Raw genomic sequence first — 22805 nt, 5'->3', positions numbered from 1 at the left:
GCATGAACATGCCCATACATGTGCATGTGTGTGCATACACATGCATGCATGCATACAGTGCATATAAAAATATACACATATATGTTTATATGTAAGGTTACAAACACCCCCAGCAAGACAGAAGCTCTACAGAGTAGGAACTTGTCTCTATTTACTACTATATCCAACACCTGTACAATAATGCCTGGCACATAAAAGGAAGCTGTCACATATTTGGTAAATAAAGGAATGAATCTTTGAATTTCTCTTGCTCACTGCTATCATTCATAATGTAAATCTGCTGAGATCCCATTAGTCATACCTAAATATACATAGCACTACCAGACACTATTCTAAGTGCTTTACTGATATTAGCTTATTTATTCTTCAAACAACTCTATGAGGTGGGTGCAATTATTATTCCCATTTCACAGATGGAAAAAACTGAGGCATGAAGTGTCAAGTGACTTCCCCAAGGTCACACAGACAGGAAGTGGAATCAGGATTTGAATCAGTTATGTGTTCTTAATTACTGTTGTGTTACCTCAAGATTTTTCATTTTCACTGTCCTTAGAAGTCACATTCCTACATCGTAGCACACAGCATGATAAAATTAGAGTTATCAAGGTGGGGTGGGGGAGATGCTACCAAAAGATCTAACTAGAGACTAGTACAATTTTTCTATATTCCAAAAAGTTTTCTTTCTTAGTTTCTCTAGACATGTATACTGGCTGCAGGATGCCAAGAGGCAATCCTCAAGATCCCCAGTGTAGGGAAAAAACAATCTTTTTTTCTCTTCACCCTTTATAATGACTCATATGAATGCTTAGTTAAAAGAAAACTGAAAACAAGGAAATTACCCAGGCCCGTGGGGCGATGATAAGGAAGCAGACAGCAGTTCAGATGTGAGGCTGCCGCGGAGGGGCGATGACTGGAGATGTGCATTTTCCCACCGACAGCTGCGGATGTGCAAGCCCCAGAGTAAACATTAGCGCTCAGGGTTATTACATGGATGTGAAGCACCATGTGCTGAGTTTCTGTGCCATGAAAAACAGTGGACCTTTGGGGTGAGCCTACTCTCACAGCCAGTGACGCAAATGCAATCTTAGACTTTGGGTCCCCAAACAAACACTTTTCCAGCAGTCTTCTACCTTTTGAACTTGGGGTGGGAAGTCCTCCTAACAGGTGGTTGGCAGTATCAGAACCTGGGGCTGGGTTATTCTGTGTGCTTTTGTTTTTGTTCCCAAGCTCAGCAAAGGAAAACAGCAGCTCATCTTTTCAGTCACATATTAATACATGAGTGAATAAGTAGAACCTTCTGGTTAAAAATTCCCTCTGGATACCAGATAAGGTTCTGAAGCTGATGGCTTTGGTCAAGATTTGCTTGAAATCAAGGCCTCTGGGCACAGGAACTCACACTGAGTCAACACACTCTGCTCTGTTTAGAAGGAAGCACTTGCTCCATTGTTTGATGAAAAGTCTTCACCAAAGTAAATGTGAAATGATGGGGAGAGACAGATCAGCATTACAGCCTTGGATCCAATCCTTCCTCATCCTGTATCTTTAAGCAAATCCCTTCACCTACTGGAGTGTCCATGTGCTCAACCATTAATGGAAGCAAAAATACCAAGATGATGGTTTGAAAGTGGCAAGTCACTACCCAGATAAGTTTAATATCAACATTCATTTCAACATTAATCAACAAAAATAATCAACAGAATTATTATCAACTTTAGTATTACTGATCTCTCCACCACAGTCAAAAAATAGCCAGCCTTGTCTAATAAGCCTGGTCTTATTCCCCATGACTGGGAGAGCCCCAAACATGTGTGCTGTTTGAAGTATATTTGATTAAGTCCCTTCCCCAATCTGGGCCTCAACTCTCTCATCCATAAAATGGATCTAGAAACATACCTACCTGGAAGAATGTTTAATAGAAGCTCTATCTTCTGTTTTAGATATAGACATATGTCTGTGTAATTACAGGCTAAGGTAAGTAAATGCACAGACATATCTAGACATACATAAATATACTAGAAGGGCAAGCAGGAAAAAGCTCATAGGCTCTGGAGTAAAAAAAACTTGGACCTAGGATCCAACTTTATCATTTACTGAAATGTCACACTGAAACAAGTTATTAAACCTTGATATCCTTGTATATTAAATGCAGAAAACAATGGCAGCCCACAGTGTGCTTGTGAGCTGATGACACTGACTATTTAAGTGCCCAGCACAAAGCTGGGCACAGACTGAAACAAAAACAATTGTTTTGAACTTTTCAGAAGGAACTTGAAATGCCAGGTATTTTTATCATTACCAGCTTTTGAGGGAGACCCTTAATGCAGACTGTGACCACAAAATGGAAGAGACTTACTCATGAGTGGCTTAGAACAACTAGTTTCCCTATCTGAGAGCCAGACAGGAGCCTGACTGCAGCCATTAAATGGGATATAATGTGTAGAATGGAATAACATATACGCACATACAGGGATGTATATACACATACATGCAATGCATATACAGCTGCACATATACATAAGCACAGGTGTGAAGACACCCACTTCTTGCCTGTTCTTATTTTCCACGACGGACAGAGTTCCAGATACCCAAAACCATTCCCTTTTCCTAATTTGGAGATGGTGTGGCACAACAGGGCCAGGGCCCCTGACCAATAAATTAGGAGGCTCAGTTTCTAAATTCAACTCTGACGGTAATTTGCTGGGGTAACCTTGGATGACTCACTGTTTTTCTGGGCTTCAGTTTTCTCATCTGCATATTGAAGAATTTGATACAGAAAGTCTTTGAGCAACCTTTTAGTTCTTAAGCCTACGATCACTCATTATCCAAACAGGAGCCTGTATATAAAATAAAGTGAACCATTTCAGGGTAGGCTCATAGCGGCATATCCTGGGTTGTGTGGCACGGATTTAGAGAGGGGTAGGACAGCAGGAGGGGGCTGTAGCCCCGCAGGCCTGCATTTCTCCCTGATTTCTGACCACAGAAAATACTGGTCTCCCAGCTAAGGCTCATCCCTCACAGTCCAGAGAAGCACAGTGTTCCAGGAAAGCCCTGGGGTCTGGGGACAGGAAACCCAAAGCCGTCCTTCCCCCCATCCCCTCTGCCCCTCACCAAGGCTCATGCAACTGCTCTGGTCTCAGGCAGCAGTGGTTCTCATTAAACCAAACCTCAGCCTAACACAGCAACCTTAAAATCACACCAACAAACTCCTCCTCCCCCTTTCTGATTCACATCCAGGAACTCCCGGAGTCATCCTCGCCCTATCTGCTTGGGCACTGACACCGCTTTTCTCCTTCCAGATTCCCCGGCAAGACTTTATCTGCTCCTCTAATCCCCCTCCTTACAGACCGTCTGCCTCTTTGATTCCAAGCTTCTTTCTTGTTGGACACACTCCCTCCTGCCCCCAGTTTCCGTTCCGAACCTGGGCCTGGCTCCTTCTCAGTACAGTTGTGGTTTGGTCTGCTTTGTCTACCTGAGAGTTGCACATCGCTTCTGCTTCTGACCTGTGTGCCCAGTGCCAACCTGTCCTGCAAACCGTCTCCTCTGGGCACCAGGTGACAACTTCCATCCTATAATTGGTTTCCCGGCCCCGCCCCAGACACTCAGACTCAGGATCCTTCGCGGGTAGGCCGTAGGTATCTATATATTTTTTAAAGGCTCCTCTACCTGGATTTAGCAACGCTTGTTTTGGATATTTCAAAATCCTCCCACTTTTATTATCTTAATTAACTCACTGATTCACAGGGGACTGACTCTGTGGGTCCCATGCTGAATGATGGGCAGAGTGAACATGATTTGGTGGGAAAAATGAAATAGGTGAAAGTGTAGCAGAAACACAGAGGAGGGAGTGAATCCTGGTTTCTAAGAGCAGGGTTCAGTTGGGAGACATCTCCACTGTATAAGTAACATTTAGCCTGACGGCTGACACATGAGTAGGACTGTCTAGGTGGGGAGCAGGGCTCAACCCAAACAGAGCAAACAGCATGACCAAGGGCAAGGAGGAGGCAAGTGTATATGATGTGCTGAAAGCTGGACAAGTGGTCTCGTGTTAGACTCTGGGTAAGATGGAAGAGGCAGGAACCATCTTATACTCCTTAGTCTGAAGTCTTCACTCTACTGGCTTATCTCACGACTGTTTTCACTGAACAGTTAATTTCACAAAGTCTATTTCGACAAAGTACTAATATATCAGTAAGACGCTGATTTGGGGCTGTGTTTTGGCTTCTACGGAAATAAACTGAATTGATGAAGGGAAATGCTATCACTGGAAAGGTTTCGGTTTAGAGTAGGACTTCTCATTCCCAGCACTTCGAGGCAGGATACCTCTCTGCTGCGGGGCTGCCCTGAGCACTGCAGGACGTTTAGCAGCGTTCCTCGCCTCTGCCCACCACATGCCATACCAGTTCCCCTTTCCAAATGACAATCACAGAAATGTCTCCAGATAGCGCCAAATGTCCTGTGGATGGGGAGTTAAAATCACCCCTGGTTGAGAACCACTGGTACAAAGAAAAAGAACAAGAGCTCTGAAGTCAGACTCAGGTTCAAATCTTGCCACGATACTAGCTATGTGATGGTGGAAATGTCACTCTTTCTGCCTTCAGCTTCCTCACGTACAGAATGGGACATAACCTCTGCCTTGTAGGATCATCATGAGAAGCAAGAGATAAAAGTATATGAAGTGTCCAGCAGGGTACTTGGCACATGAAAGGTAGTACCAATAAGGGTAGTGATTCTTGTTTTATTAGTGATATTATTGTTATTATTATTATTATTATTATTATTAGGAATAAAGCCTAACTGAAGTTGGAAAGTTACAACAAGTAAATGAATTCCATTTTACCAAGAAGCAATAATAGGGCAGGAAATGTTGCAGTTACATTACAGACATCACTACCTCTAGGAATCCTTTCATAATTCTTCAAGTCTCAATTCTGGGCCCATTCCATATTTTTCCAAAGCCTTATATACTTGGAACATGTAATTGCATTGTTTACTTAATGTCTGTTTTCTCTACTAGACTACAAGTTCCCACAAGTCCAGTTCTCTCTCATATTCACCTTATACTCTCATCAACTAGTAAAGTGGGTCATCAATAAATATTTATTGAAAGACTTTCTTTTTTTAATACTTGTTACTCGCTCAAATGCTACTTTAAGTGTCAAATTCAAGAGGAGACTGGAGCACACTGTAACAGATACGCATTCCATAAGGCATAGTGATTAGAGGTGTGAGCTCTGGAATCAGATAGTGTGGGTGTGAATCATGCATTTACCACATACCAATAGTGTGACTTTGGGTAAGTTAGGTAGTCTTTGTGAGCGTCATTATTTCATTTAACGAATGGAACAAAATAATAGTATATATAAAGCTGCTTTGAGAATCAGCGTTGCTTCTAGAGCACTGACAATGGTGAGATGAAAAGTTGGCAAGGTTTATTGCTCACTGGAATGAACTATGTGTTGCTCTAAGAGGGCATGAACCAGAAGCTCCTTTTGCAAGACGGGCTAAACTGATTTTTCTGCTATAAGAAAGGAAGGAAGGAAGAGGAGAGAGGAGGGGAAGGGAGGGGAGGGAGACATTCAAAATCCTCAATTTGGTTTGATTCTGAATCTCAGATGAGCAATTTAAGCCAAATCAACATCTGGCCTAGTGAGCAATTTACGCCAAATCAACATCTGGCAAAGAACCCAGTATCTGGAATCAGAGTGATGTTAAACCTAGGCACAACGTTTGCTCTTGGCCAACACCTGCTAACATGATGGGAGCACAAAGGACACGAGTTTCCAGACCTCCAGGACTGGATCAGGGAGCGCTCAGAACAACTCCTTTGCTTCATGGAGAAATGAGCCAGGTACACCTAATGTACAGGGCAGCCGCCTCTGTAACGAGAGGTTACTCTACTTCTCAGTTGAATATACATCCCTCACGCAGGGGATGCCATTCATTCACTCATTCACTAAATATGCACGTGTGAAATGGTCCTCCACACGCAAAACACTGTGCTGGTTGCTGGGATATAAGAATGAAATGGCACGGGGCTCACTCTCGAAGAGTTCACAAACTTGTAAATGAGACAAAGTTGCGCACATAAACCTGGTGACGTGTAGTGTAAAGGAGGCAAGTCCCAGGCATCATGGGAGCGAGAGGAAGGAGGGCTTAAGTCAGCTTGGGGGAGTCAGGGAAGGCTCTGGGAGGAGACAGCCCGGCTTCAGGATGTGATGGAGAATCAGAAGCTGGTCTGATAAAGAACAACAACTAGGGGAGAGGGCCTGAGACAGAAATGAGGCTGTTACTGCCGTTCAGGACAGCTGGGCTGCCGGAGCCAAGAACAGACCTGGAACAAAGTTACCACTATTTTTACAAGCTAGGAAGAGAGCAGCAGCCGGCGCCCTGGAGAGAACCACCCCCACAAAGGGCAAACACAGCTCCTCCCATCTTCTGGTTGTCCGCTGCAAAACTTACTAACCAGCACCTTAAGTACAAAATGTTCTCTTATCTTTGATATTTATTCCCACCAAGTGCTTCCTCCTCTTTTTCCAGAACTGGAAAAATCATGAGTTGAGTTCCACTTGCTTCTTTGATCTTTATCCTCCTGTCTCAGGCTTCCCTAGAGACTGAGAGTCCAGGAGTCCTTCTCCAAAGCAGAATGCCGACCCCTCCTACCAGTCAGAATGTGGGGTCCAAGGTAGGTCACACCAGGTCAGCACTTGAAGGGGCTGTGACTGTCAGGGGCTTGTCTGTACGAGGCCTGGATGGCATCCAATTCCAAAGCCAGATTCTTTTTTATGCGGTACGCGGGCCTCTCACTGTTGCGGCCTCTCCCGTTGCGGAGCACAGGCTCTGGACGCGCAGGCTCAGCGGCCATGGCTCACGGGCCTAGCCGCTCCGCGGCATGTGGGATCCTCCCGAACTGGGGCACGAACCCGTGTCCCCTGCATCGGCAGGCGGACTCTCAACCACTGTGCCACCAGGGAAGCCCCAAAGCCAGATTCTTAACCTGACACTTGACAATCTCTTAGCATGGAGTTCATCTAACCAGATCATGAGGTTGTTTCTGACCACAATCTGTATAGAATCTTAAAGCAGTGAATCCTGTGTTCTGTAAAAGAGTATCGGGGAAGGAAATTTAGGGCAGATTCATGGAAGGAAGATAAAGTCCAGAAGCCTGGGGTTCTTCTCCGACTGCCTATGCAAAGGGAAGACAGTTCTCCTGGATAGTGACTCAGGGAACTTCCATTTATAAAGCTCCTACTTTGTGCCAGGCATTGCCACTCCAGAGTGAGAAAAATTGAAGAAAGATACCTCATTACTGCGTGCCTACTATGTGCCAGATGCTACACCAGCTGCTTTACCTGTTTATATCATAACACATCTGTGAGGAGGGCATCACTGTCTCGTATGGCAAAAGGGGAAATTCGGAAGTGTGAAGAGGTATGATATTTGGCCCAAGGTACATAGGTAGAGTAAGAATTTAAATCCAGATCTTCAGATTCCATGTTCAGAGCCCTTATTAGAGCATCATGATATGTCTCAGGGGTTAGTTGTCTCAAACCAATACTATTAAGTTACAAACATGCAGGCCAGGAGAGAATGAGAATTTTCTCTCCAAAAGGTGTGGGGCTTTGGCTGTTCGGTTCACTGCTATAATCTCCAGTGCCTAGACAAGTAACCACCATGTTTATACACATTCAGTAGCTATCTTTAGTAACTGCACGGCTGGATAGGCAGACGACCTTTTCAAGATTTTCAGGCCTCTCTTCTCTTCTACATTCTGAAAGGGGCATAGGCGGCACGGGAAACAAGAGGGAATATTTGCTCCCAGGCCTCCTCTTTTTCCCAGACATCCTAACCCTAAACTGGCTGTAAGGTGAAGGGGAGAGACAGAGGTATAAGAAGGATAAAACTTGGTCAAAGTTGCTAAGTAGGTCTTTACTGTCCCACAGCAGCTGAGAATCGCCTGCCTGGGCCCTCCCCAGCCACTGCTGGCCCCTAGGCTCAGCCCTTTAAGAAGCCAAGGTCCTAGGCTATCTTTCCACTTAAAGAACTTACTTTTGGAAAACACAAGGGAAACTCACTAACGTAAGTGCATTTGTGTTGTGTTTTGTTTTTATTTATTTATTTATTTATTTTTGGCTGCGTTGGGTCTTCGTTGCTGTGTGCGGGCTTTCTCTAGTTGCGGCGAGCAGAGGCTACTCTTTGTTGCGGTGCACGGGCTTCTCATTGTGGTGGCTTCTCTTGTTGCTGAGCACAGGCTCTAGGTGCATGGGCTTCAGTAGTTGTGGCACACGGGCTAAGTAGTTGTGGCTCGCGGGCTCTAGAGAGCAGGCTCAGTAGTTGTGGTGCACGGGCTTAGCTGCTCTGAGGCATGTGGGATCTTCCTGGACGAGGGATCGAACCCGTGTCCCCTGCATTGGCAGGTGGACTCCTAAGCACTGTGCCACCAGGGAAGTCCCAGGCATTTGTGTTTGAAAGGGAAAAAAAAAAAAATCTCAGCCAAAGCTTCTAAGGGTAAAAATTTCTGCCACTGACCATCTCTGATTTAGGAAAAGAGGGGGGTCGTTTCATGGCCTGGATTCCTTTCAGTGTGGTTCAACTTACATCTCTGAGTGTCTTCAAGAACCAGGTACCTGTAAAGACACAGTCTCCCCTCCTAGAGGGTGCAGCGAGTCCTGGGCAGAAGTGAGAAGGTGTGTTTCGGTTTGTTCCTTAGGGAGGAAACTGGGAAACTGACAAGGGAACCAGAGTCCTGAAAGTTCCCAAGGCGCAGCCTGCTTACTTTCAGCATGTGGTGGTCCAAGCCTAGTGCCTGTCCTCTGGGTGCGGGTAGATGACGGAGACTGCTGGCCCAGGGATAAGTGGAAGAGCGTGATGGAGGAAGCCTCCCGGGCCTCAGGCAGGTTATGGGAGGTCAGGATTACCAGGAGACAGGAACACTCCGTTTCTGTCTAGACCACAAATTCTCTTTGTACCTGTTCTTAAAAACCAAAATCATGACATTCCAATCAAAAGCAGACACTGCCCACACTGAAAAGGGAAAGAAACACCCTTGCCTATAAGCAGTATTTTCCAACCCACATGCATTACTGGCTGGTTACTACTTCTCAGGCACCGTGTTAGATCCTGAACACATAAAGATGAATAAGACAGACATGTTTGTAAATGGATGAGAGCTATCCTGCTCTGAAAATCCAGAGACCATGCAGAAGAACTAGCCACTGCTTAATAATCTGCTGTATAAGGAAACAGATTTACTTTCACTCTACAGGGTAGGGCTATTTTATCTTATTCTTGCCTTAGTGTGACTTTATTCATTTAATAAATTTATCAAGCACCTATAAGAACCAGACACAGCTCAGCACAGGTTACACAAGGTGAGTAATACAATGCCCCTGTCTTCAAGGAACTTACAGTCTGGTGGAAAAGACAAGCAGATAAAAGAGCAATTACAACACAATCATTTCTTCCATAGGGGCAGGTAAAAGTGCTGAAAGGAGGAGAGCTTAGAGAGTTTCAACATAAATGGAAGTGTCTTCCATGGAAAGCTACACAGAGGAGAAAGCATCTAAGATGGGTCTTCAACTTAGAGTAGAAGTTAGCAAGTGGACAAAGTGGAGGACCAGTCATCCTAGGCAGAGAAACACATGTGCAAAGACATGGAGGTGAATATGCATGGACAGAGCTCTGGGAGTGCAGCTCGATGAAAGCATTTGAATAGATCACTCTTGTCTGTAATATGAAGTAGGGACTAAAATATCTGTCAAAGTGTTTTGGACTGTAACCCATAGTAAGAAATTCACTTTCATCATGGCCCAGTATACACACGCACAGACACATAAAATGGAAGTGGAAACATAAGTTCCACAAAAAAGTGCTTACCCTTACTGTGCTGGACACACTCTGAGATTTTCTACTCTGGTCGGTCCATTCTATTCTGAAAATCCAACGGTCATGATATACTAAATTGATCTCATGAAGTTCGAACCATAATTTAAAAAGAAACACTCTTAGAAAGAAAGGCTAGGAAAAAAAGATTTGGCTATAGTTGAAGTGAAAAATATTGAGAATCTGAACAATGCCTCCCTCCCTGCCAAAAAACTGCAATAAGGATAAAGAAGAGGATAGAGTTATCACACTTTACTGTAAACCTTGCCTCACTGTCTGCCTTCCATTTGGGGATGAGATTTTGTTTATTTTTTTAAAATTAACTTCACTGTCCCCCAGCACCATGCCTGGGACATACTAAGTGTTCAATGGGTCTTTGATGAATGAATAAATGAGTACAAGAATGCCAGGTTGGAGACTTATTTAGAAGATGAAATCAGGGATATACCCAAGTAATTGGACAAAGCATATAAGCCAAGTATATTATGAAAATAAAATTAGAATTGTAAGGGTTTTGGAGTATCTGTAGAAAAAAGCAGTATAGGGGCTTCCCTGGTGGCACAGTGGTTGAGAGTCCGCCTGCTGATGCAGGGGACACAGGTTCGTGCCCCGGTCCGGGAAGATCCCACATGCCGCAGAGTGGCTGGGCCCGGAGCCATGGCCGCTGAGCCTGCGCGTCCGGAGCCTGTGCTCCGCAACGGGAGAGGCCACAACAGTGAGAGGCCCGTGTACAGCCAAAAAAAAAGCAGTACAGGTCAGTACACCATCATCATCCATGCTAGTTGGAAGTTAATGTATCTTTATCAAATTTTCGGTAAAGGAAAGAACTGCCCAGATATTTATTCACATCAGTTTTTCTATTATTTTATGGAGATATTAATAAAATTATAAATGAATCCTATAATTGATGAAAAGTTTTATAATTCTACCCACATGCCTAACTGTTAACGGTTTTTCTTTACTGTATCGTGAATCACCAGCTCTCAGTCTTTGCTTTAAAAACAGAAAAGGAGTGTCTTTGATCCTGTGGAGAGTTTGAACACAGTGTTGGTAGTGACATGGAGTAAGAGATTACCTAGTCCTCCTGCATGGGCATCAATTAGTGAAGCTGCCACTGCAATTCCAGCAGGAAGGCCAAGGTCCTTTGCTGCCTCTGGTGTGAGCCCATTTCCAAGAGAAGTTCCAGGAGGCAGCACTTGGTTTCCTGGGCAGACAGGAGAAAAGATAAACACCTGTCAGTTTGAAAAACACGAAAGCAAACAGAGGGTTTTCTTAAGAGAACCTCTCTGCGCCCTCCCCTCTCCTCTGCCTTTGCTCAGCTTCATGAAGATGGAAACCATGCCGCTGCCAAGAGTCCCTATACTCATTTGGTGGCTGAGGTATATGTCCTTGGTTCCCATAGGTCATGCTCTGGGGTGCTTTACAAAGCCAAGAGCTCTATGGCATCTTTCATATCAGAGAAAGATTCCATTCATGAGAAATTCCAGAAGATACAAATACGGTGGCCTCTTGGAGCCTAGGTTGAAATGGTCAAACTGTTCCAAATGAGCTTCCTAACACAGCAGCCCTACCAGCATACCTTACACACACACACACACACGCACGCACGCACACACATTCACACATCCATACACACTCCCTGATTAACGTATATTCCTAAAGAAGTTGAGAAAATTTACTTATGTAGTTGCTTCCTATCAGAAGATAAGGGAGGGAATTATTTTGTTTCAACAAAGAATTTCTTAGAAGTTTTTCTCAGCTGGAAAGGAGAGCCCAGTCTAAACTTTGCAAACTTTACAAGGCTGCTACTTGCACAACCACAGAATACAATTTGAATGGTGTTATTTGGAGTTGTGCGATGCAGTGACCCTGATATTTTGGGTGACCTTGAATTCCTGCAGTCAGTCAGGCCTTCAGTTAAGGATTTATTGATTGTCTTGTGCTGTGTGGGCGCTGTGTCACTGTAAGAGGCTCTCCTTGTCCCCAGCCTAGTTAGGGAGATGAGATGAGGACACAGAGAACCATGTAAGTCAGAAGAGAATGAAGGGATCCATCTGCTCCCAGGTGTTCAGCAGGGGCTGAGTCACGCCCTCCACCCACCCCAGCCAAGGAATTTATCATAAGTATTTCTGCACTGCAAGAAGGGTGAGGCTGGACCTCTATATATGCTAAGATCCCTCTGAGCTCCAAGGGTCCAAGATTCTGAATGTGTGCCATTTGGTCAGTGCTAAGATTCCTACCACTTGTTAATTGTTCCATGGAGTTCCAGGGATGTGCAGAGGTGCTGCAGGACTTCTGCGGGTGGAGGTGAGGGGTGGCGGGTTAGTAAGGGAGGCAGAGGGCGAATGGCTCACGACCTCCCGTAACTGAAAACAAAGATCCTTCACAACACCATTTTTAGCCATTTATCAAATTCTATCCAATTTGGAAAAAGTTTAGCTAAGAAAAAGCAGCAGAAGAAGACTGAACCCGCTGCATGGATTCTTAGAGTGCCACTGTCCAACATGGGAGTCACTAGGCACATGTGGATTGAACATTTGAAATGTGGCCGGAGTAACCAAGGTGCTAAATTAATTGCATTTGAATTCATTTCAATTTCAAAACTGATAGTTCAATTACTGAAAAACTTTTAAGTACATTTGGAACAACTTCGGTGTGCAAATCTACCTTTTCAACGTTAATTTAAGAAATCTAAATCAGGTATTTACAGTGAAAATTGAGAGTCTGAATTGAGAGGTACTAAGTGGAAAATACACATCAGATGTCAAAGATTTCACATGAGATAATGAATGTAAAATATCTCATTAATAGTTTTTAGATCAATTATATATATATACACATATATATTGAAATTATATTTTGGATATATTAGGTTAAATGAGATATATTAAAATTAATTTCATTTATGTCTTTCTACTTTAATGTGGCTACTAGAAAATTTTAAATTACATATTGGCTTCTATTATGTTTCTATTGGACAGCACTGGACTGGAGGATAAGGTCCAGATGCTCAAATGATGAGGTGGAGAGCACAGAGAGCCTCTAGTCTGTCTGCTTTGCATGCACAACCAGCAGAAACCTGGAGGAGAGCAGCACCCTTAGCTGTGGACAGTCTGGCTCTGGACACTGTCTCAATCATGTCACTATGTCTACAAGCTAGCACATACAAGGCAGCATTCCCATTCACTGAGCACTTCTATGCTGGGGACCGTGCTAAGGACATGTCATGCATTTTCTCACTTTATTGTCACAATAACCCTATGGGAACATACCCTACGTGGGTACTATTCTAATCTGTCCCCATTGCACAGATGGATGGGGAAAGTCACTTAAAGTGTTGGAGCACAGGGCATGGATTCCACTCTGATGGATGCCAAACCTGTGCTCTCATTCTTTACATTTACATTCTGGCGCAGCTTCTAAGTGAATGAAGGAATCAAGAGATGTATTTGTAGAACAAACATTATGTATGTTCAAAAAGTGGCACCATTTAGAAATCCTGCACACTACATTCAGATTTTTTTCTTTTTAAGGGTGAATTTTCACAGGAAGGTCAAAATGGGAACTTCTATTCCACCTTCATCCCCAGTCCTCACAAACACAAAGGCTGTCATTTTCACTGAAAAAAAAAGGTTCAGAAGAGAAAAAGGATTAGCAGGGTGGGGTACACTTCCAAGCCTTTTGGACAGTCAGTCACCTAGAAAGAAGCCTTGGCTGGTGAGGTGCAGAGAGAGGCCTGGGCTTGCAGCCATAAGATCTGGGTTCAAATTACGTGCTGGAGGAGCACAGGTAGATTTCCCAGCAGAGGCAGCATCTTGAGCAAAGGCCAAGAAAGAAGGGAGACGGCCAACCAGGCTGACTGAACTGGCACATAAACTGGGGTGGGGCCCAGCAGGGGGTGGAGGAGGCCTATAACGTTGGAGAGAAAAGTAGGGAAATCCAGACTAAGGTGTTTGAATTTATCACAAAGATCACTGTAAGCTTCTGAAAGAGCATTAAGCCAGGGAGTGAGGTGACTGGATTTGCATCTTTTTTTTTTTCTTTTTTTGAAGTAGAGTTGATTTACAGTATCGTGTTAGTTTCAGGTGTACAGCAAAGTTATTTGGTGATACATATATGTATATATCTAGATTCTTTTTTTCCACTCTTTTCCATTATCGTTTATTACAAGATATTGAATATACTACCCAGACTCACAGACATGGATTTGCATCTTTTTAAAGGTCTCTCTGGCAGCACTGTAGCAGAGGACAGGATGGGGTAAGGAAAAGCAGTGGTGAACCTATCTCAGCAACCAGAGAAAAGAGAAGGGCATTCGTTAACGCTGTCGGCAAGTGAGATGCAGAAACAGAGGCAGATAGGAGAGATTTTGTGGAACAGGAAATGGCAGGTCGGATGGACCTAGAGTCTGTCATACAGAGTGAAGTAAGTCAGAAAGAGAAAAACAAATACCGTATGCTAACACATATATATGGTATCGAAAAAAATGGTTCTAAAGAACACAGGGGCAGGACAGGAATAAAGACTCAGACGTAGAGAATGGACTTGAGGACACGGGGAGGGGGAAGGGTAAGCTTGGATGAAGTGAGAGAATGGCATGGACATATACACACTACCAAATGTAAAATAGATAGCTAGTGGGAAGCAGCCACATAGCACAGGAGATCAGCTCGGTGCTTTGTGACCACCTAGAGGGGTGGGATAGGGAGGGTGCGAGGGAGACGCAAGAGGGAGGGGATATGGGGATATATGTATACGTATAGTTGATTCACTTTGTTATATGGCAGAAACTAACACAACAATGTAAAGCAATTATACTCCAGTAAAGATGTTAAAAAAAAAAAAAAAAGAAAAAGAAATGGCAGGTCGTGGTGGTTGCTTGGATATGGGGAGTATGGTAGATAGGGAGCCATCACCAATCCCCATTAAGGATGGACCTGCTGCCCAGTGGGCAGTCAGGTCAGCTGCCAGCTATCAGCAGACAGGTGCCAGCTCCTCGAGATCATCTTGATGAGGTGATGCCTTTCCCAGGGTGGCCACACCTAGAGACTTAGCAGAGTGGGATCAGAGGGCTCTGATGGGCACCACTCACTCCAGAATACTCTGCCAGGTCGGCCAAGGTCTCGTGGGACTTCATCACATTTGAATTCTCCCTCCGCCCAATCCTACTCCAGCCCCCTTCCTTTCACAGGTGGCAACCCCTAATGACCATCTTATACCCCCAAATCTGTCTCAGCATCTGCTTCCAAAGAACCCGACCTAGGGCAGTAAGCCAGGCTTTCTCCTCAATCAAGCCGTCTAGGAACAAAAATAAATATGCACAAAGATTAACACCCTCTTTTGAACTGGAACCACAGCATTCAGGAACCATCTATCTGGACCCCAAGCAGGAAGAAGCTTTGTTTAGCTAGAGCCCAAAGGGAAACAGCTTGGCGTAAGAGAGGATGATAGAAACAGGCGGGAATCTCTGAGAATTCATCCCAGGAAATCACACTTTATCAGCCAGAAGTGCACTGGGGACCAGAAGAGCTGTCAGAAGCAGGCTTTAGTGTGTCTTGACAACTTTTCCGGAAATAATCCTCCTTTCGCTCTTCTTTCACCATAAAATTAAATTAATCACAGCATCAGTTTTCCCAGACTTAATGAGAACTTCACAGCCTCAGCATTTCCAGTCTCTTCCCTTCTTCATTCAACCATTTGTTCACGCATTTTAGCAAACATTTCAAGAACAGTGGTAATGAGGATGGCCCCAGATATTTTCGATTACCCTGAGCCCAGATCTAGGTGCTGGCGAATGACTGAAAGAGGAGCTTCTGACCTCAGAAGGCTCACACAGTGGTCTGTGTAAACCAAGGCTCTCCAGACCGTAGATGAAACGCTCTCAAAGGGGAATGTGCATGGTGATCCCAGAGCACCGAGGAGGGACGGTGAGGGTGGCCCGGGGGAGAGCAGGAAATCAAGATGAAGGTGACATTTGAGCCTGGTCTGGAAAGACAGGTGGCAGATTGCTGGTTTCAGTGCTCGGGGAGATGGATGCCATTAGAGTGAAAAGCGCGTTCACCACAGGGAGCCCCAAGGGACACAGAGTGTTTGAGGCGTTCATATGTTTGCAGAAAGGGCACCAGGGAGGAGAGGAGACCTGTGGCCACCTGGACAAGAGAGGCAGCAGGGGACCTCAGGCGGGGCCAACTAAGGCCATGTAGCCTGATGACCAACAGCTTTGAGCTCTTTGTTTATCATTTAAGAAGATAAGCCTGCAGCAAGAAAGGCGAGAAAAGGAAATCATTTTTATTTTTAAAACAACAGAGCCAACTGAAAAATGCAGGCTGCGAAACATTATGTAGAGATGACTTCCTTTTTTTAAAGATTTTTTGACGTGGACCATTTTTTTAGCCTTTATTGAATTTGTTACAATATTGCTTCTGTTTTATGTTTTGGTTTTTTGGCCCAGAGGCATGTGGGGTCTTAGCTCTCTGACCACGGATCGAACCTGCACCCCCCAACCCCCACCCCGCATTGGAAGGCAAAGTCTTAACCACTGGACCACCAGGGAAGTCCCGGAGATGACTTCTTTTTAAGAACAACAACAAAGATGTAGATGGACTTATTTGTAAAAACACAGTCCCAGGGAAAAAACACAGAGAACAGGTTTCCTCTGGATAGTGAAATTATGATTTTTTTTCCTTGCTACTAACCTATACTTTCTTTTTTTTTTTTTTTTTTAATAAATTTATTTATTTATTTACTTTTGGCTGTGTTGGGTCTTCACTGCTACGCACGGGCTTTCTCTAGTTGCGGTGAGCGGGGGCTACTCTTCGTTGCAGTGCACAGGCTTCTCATTGTCGTGGCTTCTCGTTGCAGAGCACGGGCTCTAGGCGCGCAGGCTTCAGTAGTTGTGGCACACGGGCTCAACAGTTATGGCTCACAGGCTCTAGAGCGCAGGCTCAGTAGTTGTGGTGCACAGGCTTAGTTGCTCTGCGGCATGTGGGATCTTCCCGGACCAGGGCTCAAACCCGTGTCCCCTGCATTGGCAGGTGGATTCCTACCCACTGTGCCACCAGGGAAGTCCCCAACCTATACTTTCTAATTGTTCTACCTTGAACATGTGTTTCTTGTGTAATATTTTTGAAGGTGTTTTCCGCCTTAAATCTGTGCAGGGTGAATAAATTAGGGCACATGTATTCAGCAGAATCCTTCATAGCCATTAAAATGAATGAGGAAGAATTAAGGTACGGATTTGGAAGGGAGTCCAAGATAAATTAACTGAAAATGGCAAGATGCAGAGTAGCATTCAGAGTATGATCCCATTTGTGAATTTTGTTAGAGGACACAGAAATGTAAACACATACGTTTTCAGAAAAGTCCTAGAAAAATACGCAGAATATTGTTACAGCGGGGACTGGGATCCAGGGCAGGGCGCTCTTCTCTGTCATTTGTGCTTCTTCTGTACCTTGGCCTTGTATTCCTTTTGTGAAACTAGTTAGGTTAAAACAAAAGCAAAATTAAAGTAAGGAGAATACCGCAAGCCTTTGCCCAACCCTGCTCCTCAGCCTGAAGGCAGGGGAGAGGCCCAAAGCCAGTTCACTTATTTTCTTGATCTGGTTGGCTTCTGTTCCTGTGAACACACTCTCACCTTGGAGTGTAAAAAAGCAATTGCTCTGAGGGCTCTTGGGCTTTTGTCCACTGGTTCCCATTCTGATGGGCAGAGTTGGCGTGAGGGTCACGAGCTGGGGCCTACAATTAGCCGGTGGTTACAGGCACTCTTCACAGGCGGGGGTTCTATTACACCAAATCTTCCCCTACCAGTTTTTCAATTATCTATGACTAATGAGCACTTTGGGAACAGTTTCAGACACACACATAATCCTCTTTCCTGACGTCAGCCGCAGAAATTAATGACTGTGTGGATTGCTGGGAGACAGAAAATGCATTATAATGGTCAACAGAACTGTTATCCCCTCTAGGAAGGGGGAGCTGGGGGCGGGGTGTTGTATTAACTGGAAGGTTCAGTGTTCCTTTGTATTCCTACAAACATGAGATGAAACCCAGGGGGAGAGCTGGCTCAAAGCCCGAGGAAATGTCAGAGAGAGGTTTGGGCGTGGGTGGTATGCAACCCGGTTCCTCCTTGTTTGGCCCTGGACCCCCCTGTCCCTGCTTAGTTTTGCCAAGGTCAGCAGGCCAACTGGATCAGCTGGGACAGTTCTAAGTGACATCCTGCCCTGCCTGCAGAGTGGGTCTCTGAGTCCTTTCAGATTGAATCCACTTTCAATCTGGTTTCAAGGTGGGAGAACGAAAACCAAGACTAACTTTCAAACAATAGGCTGGAGTTATTTCAAAAGAATGTGGTGGTTTCTATGAGTTTGTTATTTCACACGGGCATACTATGTGCTGGGGTAGTTTCAAAGATGTGTAAAGACCTGGTCCAATGCTGGTAGAGCTCAAACGTTACGTGAACCACGAACCCTCAACTAAACAAAACAAGATACTATTGTGTGCTCATGGCTGCCAGTAGACTGGCTATGGAAACTTATTTTTAAAAGAACTTATAGAATCAGGGGCTTGATGCATACCTAGCACCTAAATTCCTCTACAGAGATCTCACCTGGGCAGGTTGGCTCACGGAATTTTCTACACCTGGAACCACAACTGATACAAGACTGACTGAAAAACATTCCAGGAATTCTTGCTCCTGAATGGGAGGTACACATACCCAGGACTATTCACTCAGTCAGAGAAAGTAACGAAAAACTCAAACCTGACATGTTCTGCCACCTGTTGAAAGACATCTTCCAAAACCTTAAGTTGTTCATTTCCCTTCATTTTCCTCCTAAAAATAATCTTGTTTTAACTAGGAATTATATTCTATTTTAAATTACTGAGTAAATAATTTTCTGATGATATCCTTAGCATTCATCATTCATTAAAGAAATGTTTACTGAATACCTACTATGTGCCAGGCACTGTTATCGTGTTGACAATGAATTAAAGAACAAGATAGATAAGGGTCTCTGCCCTCATAGGGCTTACTTTCAGTAGACACTATTCCCAGCCAATACCTCTTCTGAGTTATACTTTGTAACTATTATAATCTTGTAAGCTCTTCTGTGATTTGGACTCTCTTTTTTATATTTTTATATCCCTAGCCTTCTCTTCTGACCTGTAGTAGGTGTTCAATCAATAAACATACCATATATTTTAAATCAAATTTTAAATAACCCTTATGCTATGTTTTGTTTTTTCCCTGTGTCTATCTCTTTCCTTCTCTCCTACTAGACAGAGAATAGCTCAAAGACAATTTTATTTATCTCTACATTCATTTCCCCTCCCCCCAGCACCTAGCAGTGTCCAGAACATAAGTTCTCAGTAATATTCATTCAACTGAATTTATAGATTTCTTTTAGAAAGAAAAGAACATAAAGTACAGATCAACTAACTTAGACAAAAAGATTACACACACACACACACACACACACACCCATGATGCTGAATATCAGCAGTTGGGAGAGTCAAGAGCAGAGACTGGATTCAAGTTTAACTCTTGAATGCTGCTGAGACAAGGAACATGTTTCCTAATATAATTCCCACCAGTAGTACACTCTCATATCTCTGACTCGGGCACAATATAATGCATTAAGGCTTATGCACATGCCTAGAAAATGGCTGACCAGCAGGCCCAAGCCTCTCACTAGGTACAGTGATGCTATGGTGACAAGACACTGTGGATATCATCCTTAGTGAAATAGAGGCTCTCCAATTCTCTTTGCCTGGTCAAGTCTGATTCAAGAAGTGGATGGTGGTCAACTTCTAGGTGAAAAGCCCCAGGTCTTATCCCTAAGGAGGGACACCAGGCCAAGGGGTTTGGACTTGTTCTAACAAGCAACTGGTAACCACTATAGGTCAGTGAGCAGAGGAGTGTCTTGTGTACAAGTGTCTTGTATACAATACAACTTGTATTTTAGGAAGATAAATATCCTAATAGTAATAGTGCCTATTTATCAAAACCTACGGACTCTCAGTCACTGTTCTTAGCATTGTTTAGTTGCTATCCACTGCAATGCTACCAACAAATCCATTAGGCTAGTATTAGAATCACCGTGTTACAGTTGTAGAAATAAACACAACAGAAAGGTTACATAATTTATTCAAAGTCACCTGTCTGATGAGGGGCATGGTCTGGGTTTCAGTCCAGGATTCTCAGATTCCAAAGTCTGAGATCTTTGTACTATACCACGTAGATTCAAGGGGGTAGATATTGGAGCCAGGGAGAATGATCTCAAGTGTGTGTTGATTGTCATGGATACAAAAGGAGGAAGCTTCATTTGCAAGAGGCTCCCATGGTGGGTCATGTCCAGGAACATGAAATCCCAGCATGCTGAATCATCTAGCTCCTTCCTTTCCTCTCCTAGGCAGGTTTCAAAAACAGACTTCAAATGGCCCTTAGGGACCATCAACTTCAGTGTATTCCTTTTACAGCAGAGAAAACTGAACCAAGGAGAAAGGTGGGTTCCCTGGGGTCACTCCCTGTGGTAGTAGAGTCTGGACTGAACCCTAGGGCTCCCAACTAGAGGCAGGCATCCTCCACTTCTCCATACTCCCTGCTGTGACAGTGCCATCCTGCCCCCTCCCCCAACAGGAGCAGGAAGCTCACCTAAATCAGAGTCTAAGTCACAGGGAGAACCGGAGAGGTGGCAAGGATCCAGTGGATTCCAGAGGTGTAGGTGGCCAACTCTGAACTATACAGAGCATAAAGTGCAGTCTTTTTAACTTGAAATCATCCACTTTGACACCCACAGTGACCTAATTCTCTAGTTAATTGCTGATGCCCTATTTTGTCCTCACCTAGCCTAAGGCCACTTCCAAAGAGCCTTTCCTGGGTAGATCATAATTAATCAGTCTTTCCTCTACAATCCCACAGCAGGTTTCTTGGAATTACATCATTCTGTTCTACATAATGGCTTTTTTCCTTGTGCCTCCTTCTTTTATTTTAGATTCTAACCACCTTGAGGGCAGAGCTCTTTCAGTTTATCAGAGCACTCAGGAGGTCAGGTCAGGAGGTGGGCAGGCTTGGGTGGGGATTCTGGCTTTACCAATCACAGGGCTTGTGACTTGGGCAAGTGATGTCAATTGATTCAATTTCCCTGCTGCAGTTTCCTCACATTTAAAAAGGCTACAATAATGCTATTTTTCTCCCAAAGAGGTTGTGAGAATCAAACAAGATGATACATATAATGCACTTTAGGATGCTGTCTGCCACATGGCAAATGCTTGATAAATGTGAGATATCATGGTTATTATGACTCCATACTGCTGGTGTATGGGATATTGCCTGGCACATTCTGGCTGAGGTTATAAAGCTTGAGCAGAGATCCTCAATGTTAGGGCAAGTAGAGTTATATGCTTTGGGGGTTACGAGAGCAAACTGCAGAAACTGTGAAAATCTGTTAAAATATTCACAGTGATGGAATTCAGTTTTCTAGCACAAAAAGTGTCTCCCCATGGTCGTGTCTCCATGGCATGTCTCCAGAGTGAAATGTTTTAAAAGCGCTGAAGGTGTTCCCTTCAGAGTTATTTTAAGGACCAAACGTTTGCTTCAAAAGGAAAAATTATGATTTTGTCAGCAAAACCCTTGACTGTTAAGATGACCAATGGTTTTAAGAAACAGACAAACAGTTCTGCCAATGGAGAGTTCCCCCACTGCTAGGGGAAGGCAAATTCAGGAAATATATGAAAATATTTTAGTTGTCATTGTGTTGAAGATATTACCAGGTTTAGAGCAGTGGTCTTGCCAGTTTTATTTTCTTTTTGCACGATCCAGTAAAATACAAAAATCACATAAAGAAAACTGGGGACTGACATAGGCTTCTCAATTTTTTATTTGGTCCCCGAGATTCATTGAAAAAAATCCTAGAATCAGGATCATTTGACACAATGTTCTATCACTGAAAAAAAGAGAAAGGAGATGATCTCAAAATAAAGGGCATTCACTTAAATACATTTCCTTTTATGAATTTATTTTCTCATCCTATCACATACCAGTGAACACTTTGTCGGGGCCAGTGTCGGCCTCTAGTCTAGACTACTGTTTGCAAACTGCTGGTTTACAAAATGATAACAGCCTTCTAACAATGGGGGAATCAAACAGCAAGCTCTCACATGACAAAGTCAGATGGTGGGTCTGGTGTTAACCGCACAACGCCAAACATCTGGTGATTTGAAGACATCTGGGGCTTTTCTATCATGTAGACCAAACATGATTCAGGTAATTGACCAAATTTTTTGCTTCCCAACCAGATGTCTTACTTTCATATAAATGAAGCCAATCTTGTACTTTCATGTGCAAATAAGCTAGACATAAATTCACCCCTGGAGGGCAGAATTAATTGCTTATTCTCAATGAACATTAAATTACATATTATTTTTTCTTTTTTCCCCAACGATTTTACCTTTGAAAAAGGTTTTCCACCTTTGTTTTGAAAAGCATATACTTCACCTTAGGCGTGTTCTGCCTTTTAAAAATGTTTCTTCCTTATTGTTATTATTTTTTTACAGTGAGGCAGTGTGCTATAATGAAACGAGTGTGGTCTTAGAAGCCAGAATGAATTGGGTTCTAGTTCTGTGCATATCCCCACCCTCACACTTCTAAGGGTCTTGGAAAAAGTTACTTAAAGTCTCTGAATTCAGTTTCTTTGCAGACATAAATCATAAATGCATCTATAAGGGACACTGTGAAGACTTGAGATCATTCATTCCTACAATGTGTGTTGGGCATTTACTCTGTGTCTGTTCCTGAGACACAGTGGAGGACCACCTTGCTGTGCTAGGGGCTCTGTCAAGAGCACAGGCAGGTGCTCAGGTCGGGGTGCTATTCAAGTCCCGCTTAACATGCTGGAAGGACAAGCACACTGTCCAACAAAGGCACTGCCAAG

General features: G+C 43.8%; 1 protein-coding gene across 1 annotated transcript in view; it reads right to left on the bottom strand.

Moving 5' to 3' along the window:
- Positions 1 to 22805, bottom strand: part of FGGY (FGGY carbohydrate kinase domain containing) — a 424082-nt gene that overhangs the window by 201613 nt on the left and 199664 nt on the right. The window contains exon 8 of the mRNA XM_079698487.1: positions 10955 to 11083. Coding sequence (XP_079554613.1) covers positions 10955 to 11083 — 129 coding nt within the window. The remainder of the gene's footprint in view (positions 1 to 10954; positions 11084 to 22805) is intronic.

The sequence above is a fragment of the Hyperoodon ampullatus genome, assembly GCF_949752795.1.
Source record: "Hyperoodon ampullatus genome assembly, chromosome: 2".
Taxonomy (NCBI): domain Eukaryota; kingdom Metazoa; phylum Chordata; class Mammalia; order Artiodactyla; family Ziphiidae; genus Hyperoodon; species Hyperoodon ampullatus.
This window is presented reverse-complemented; position numbering and strand designations above follow the sequence as displayed.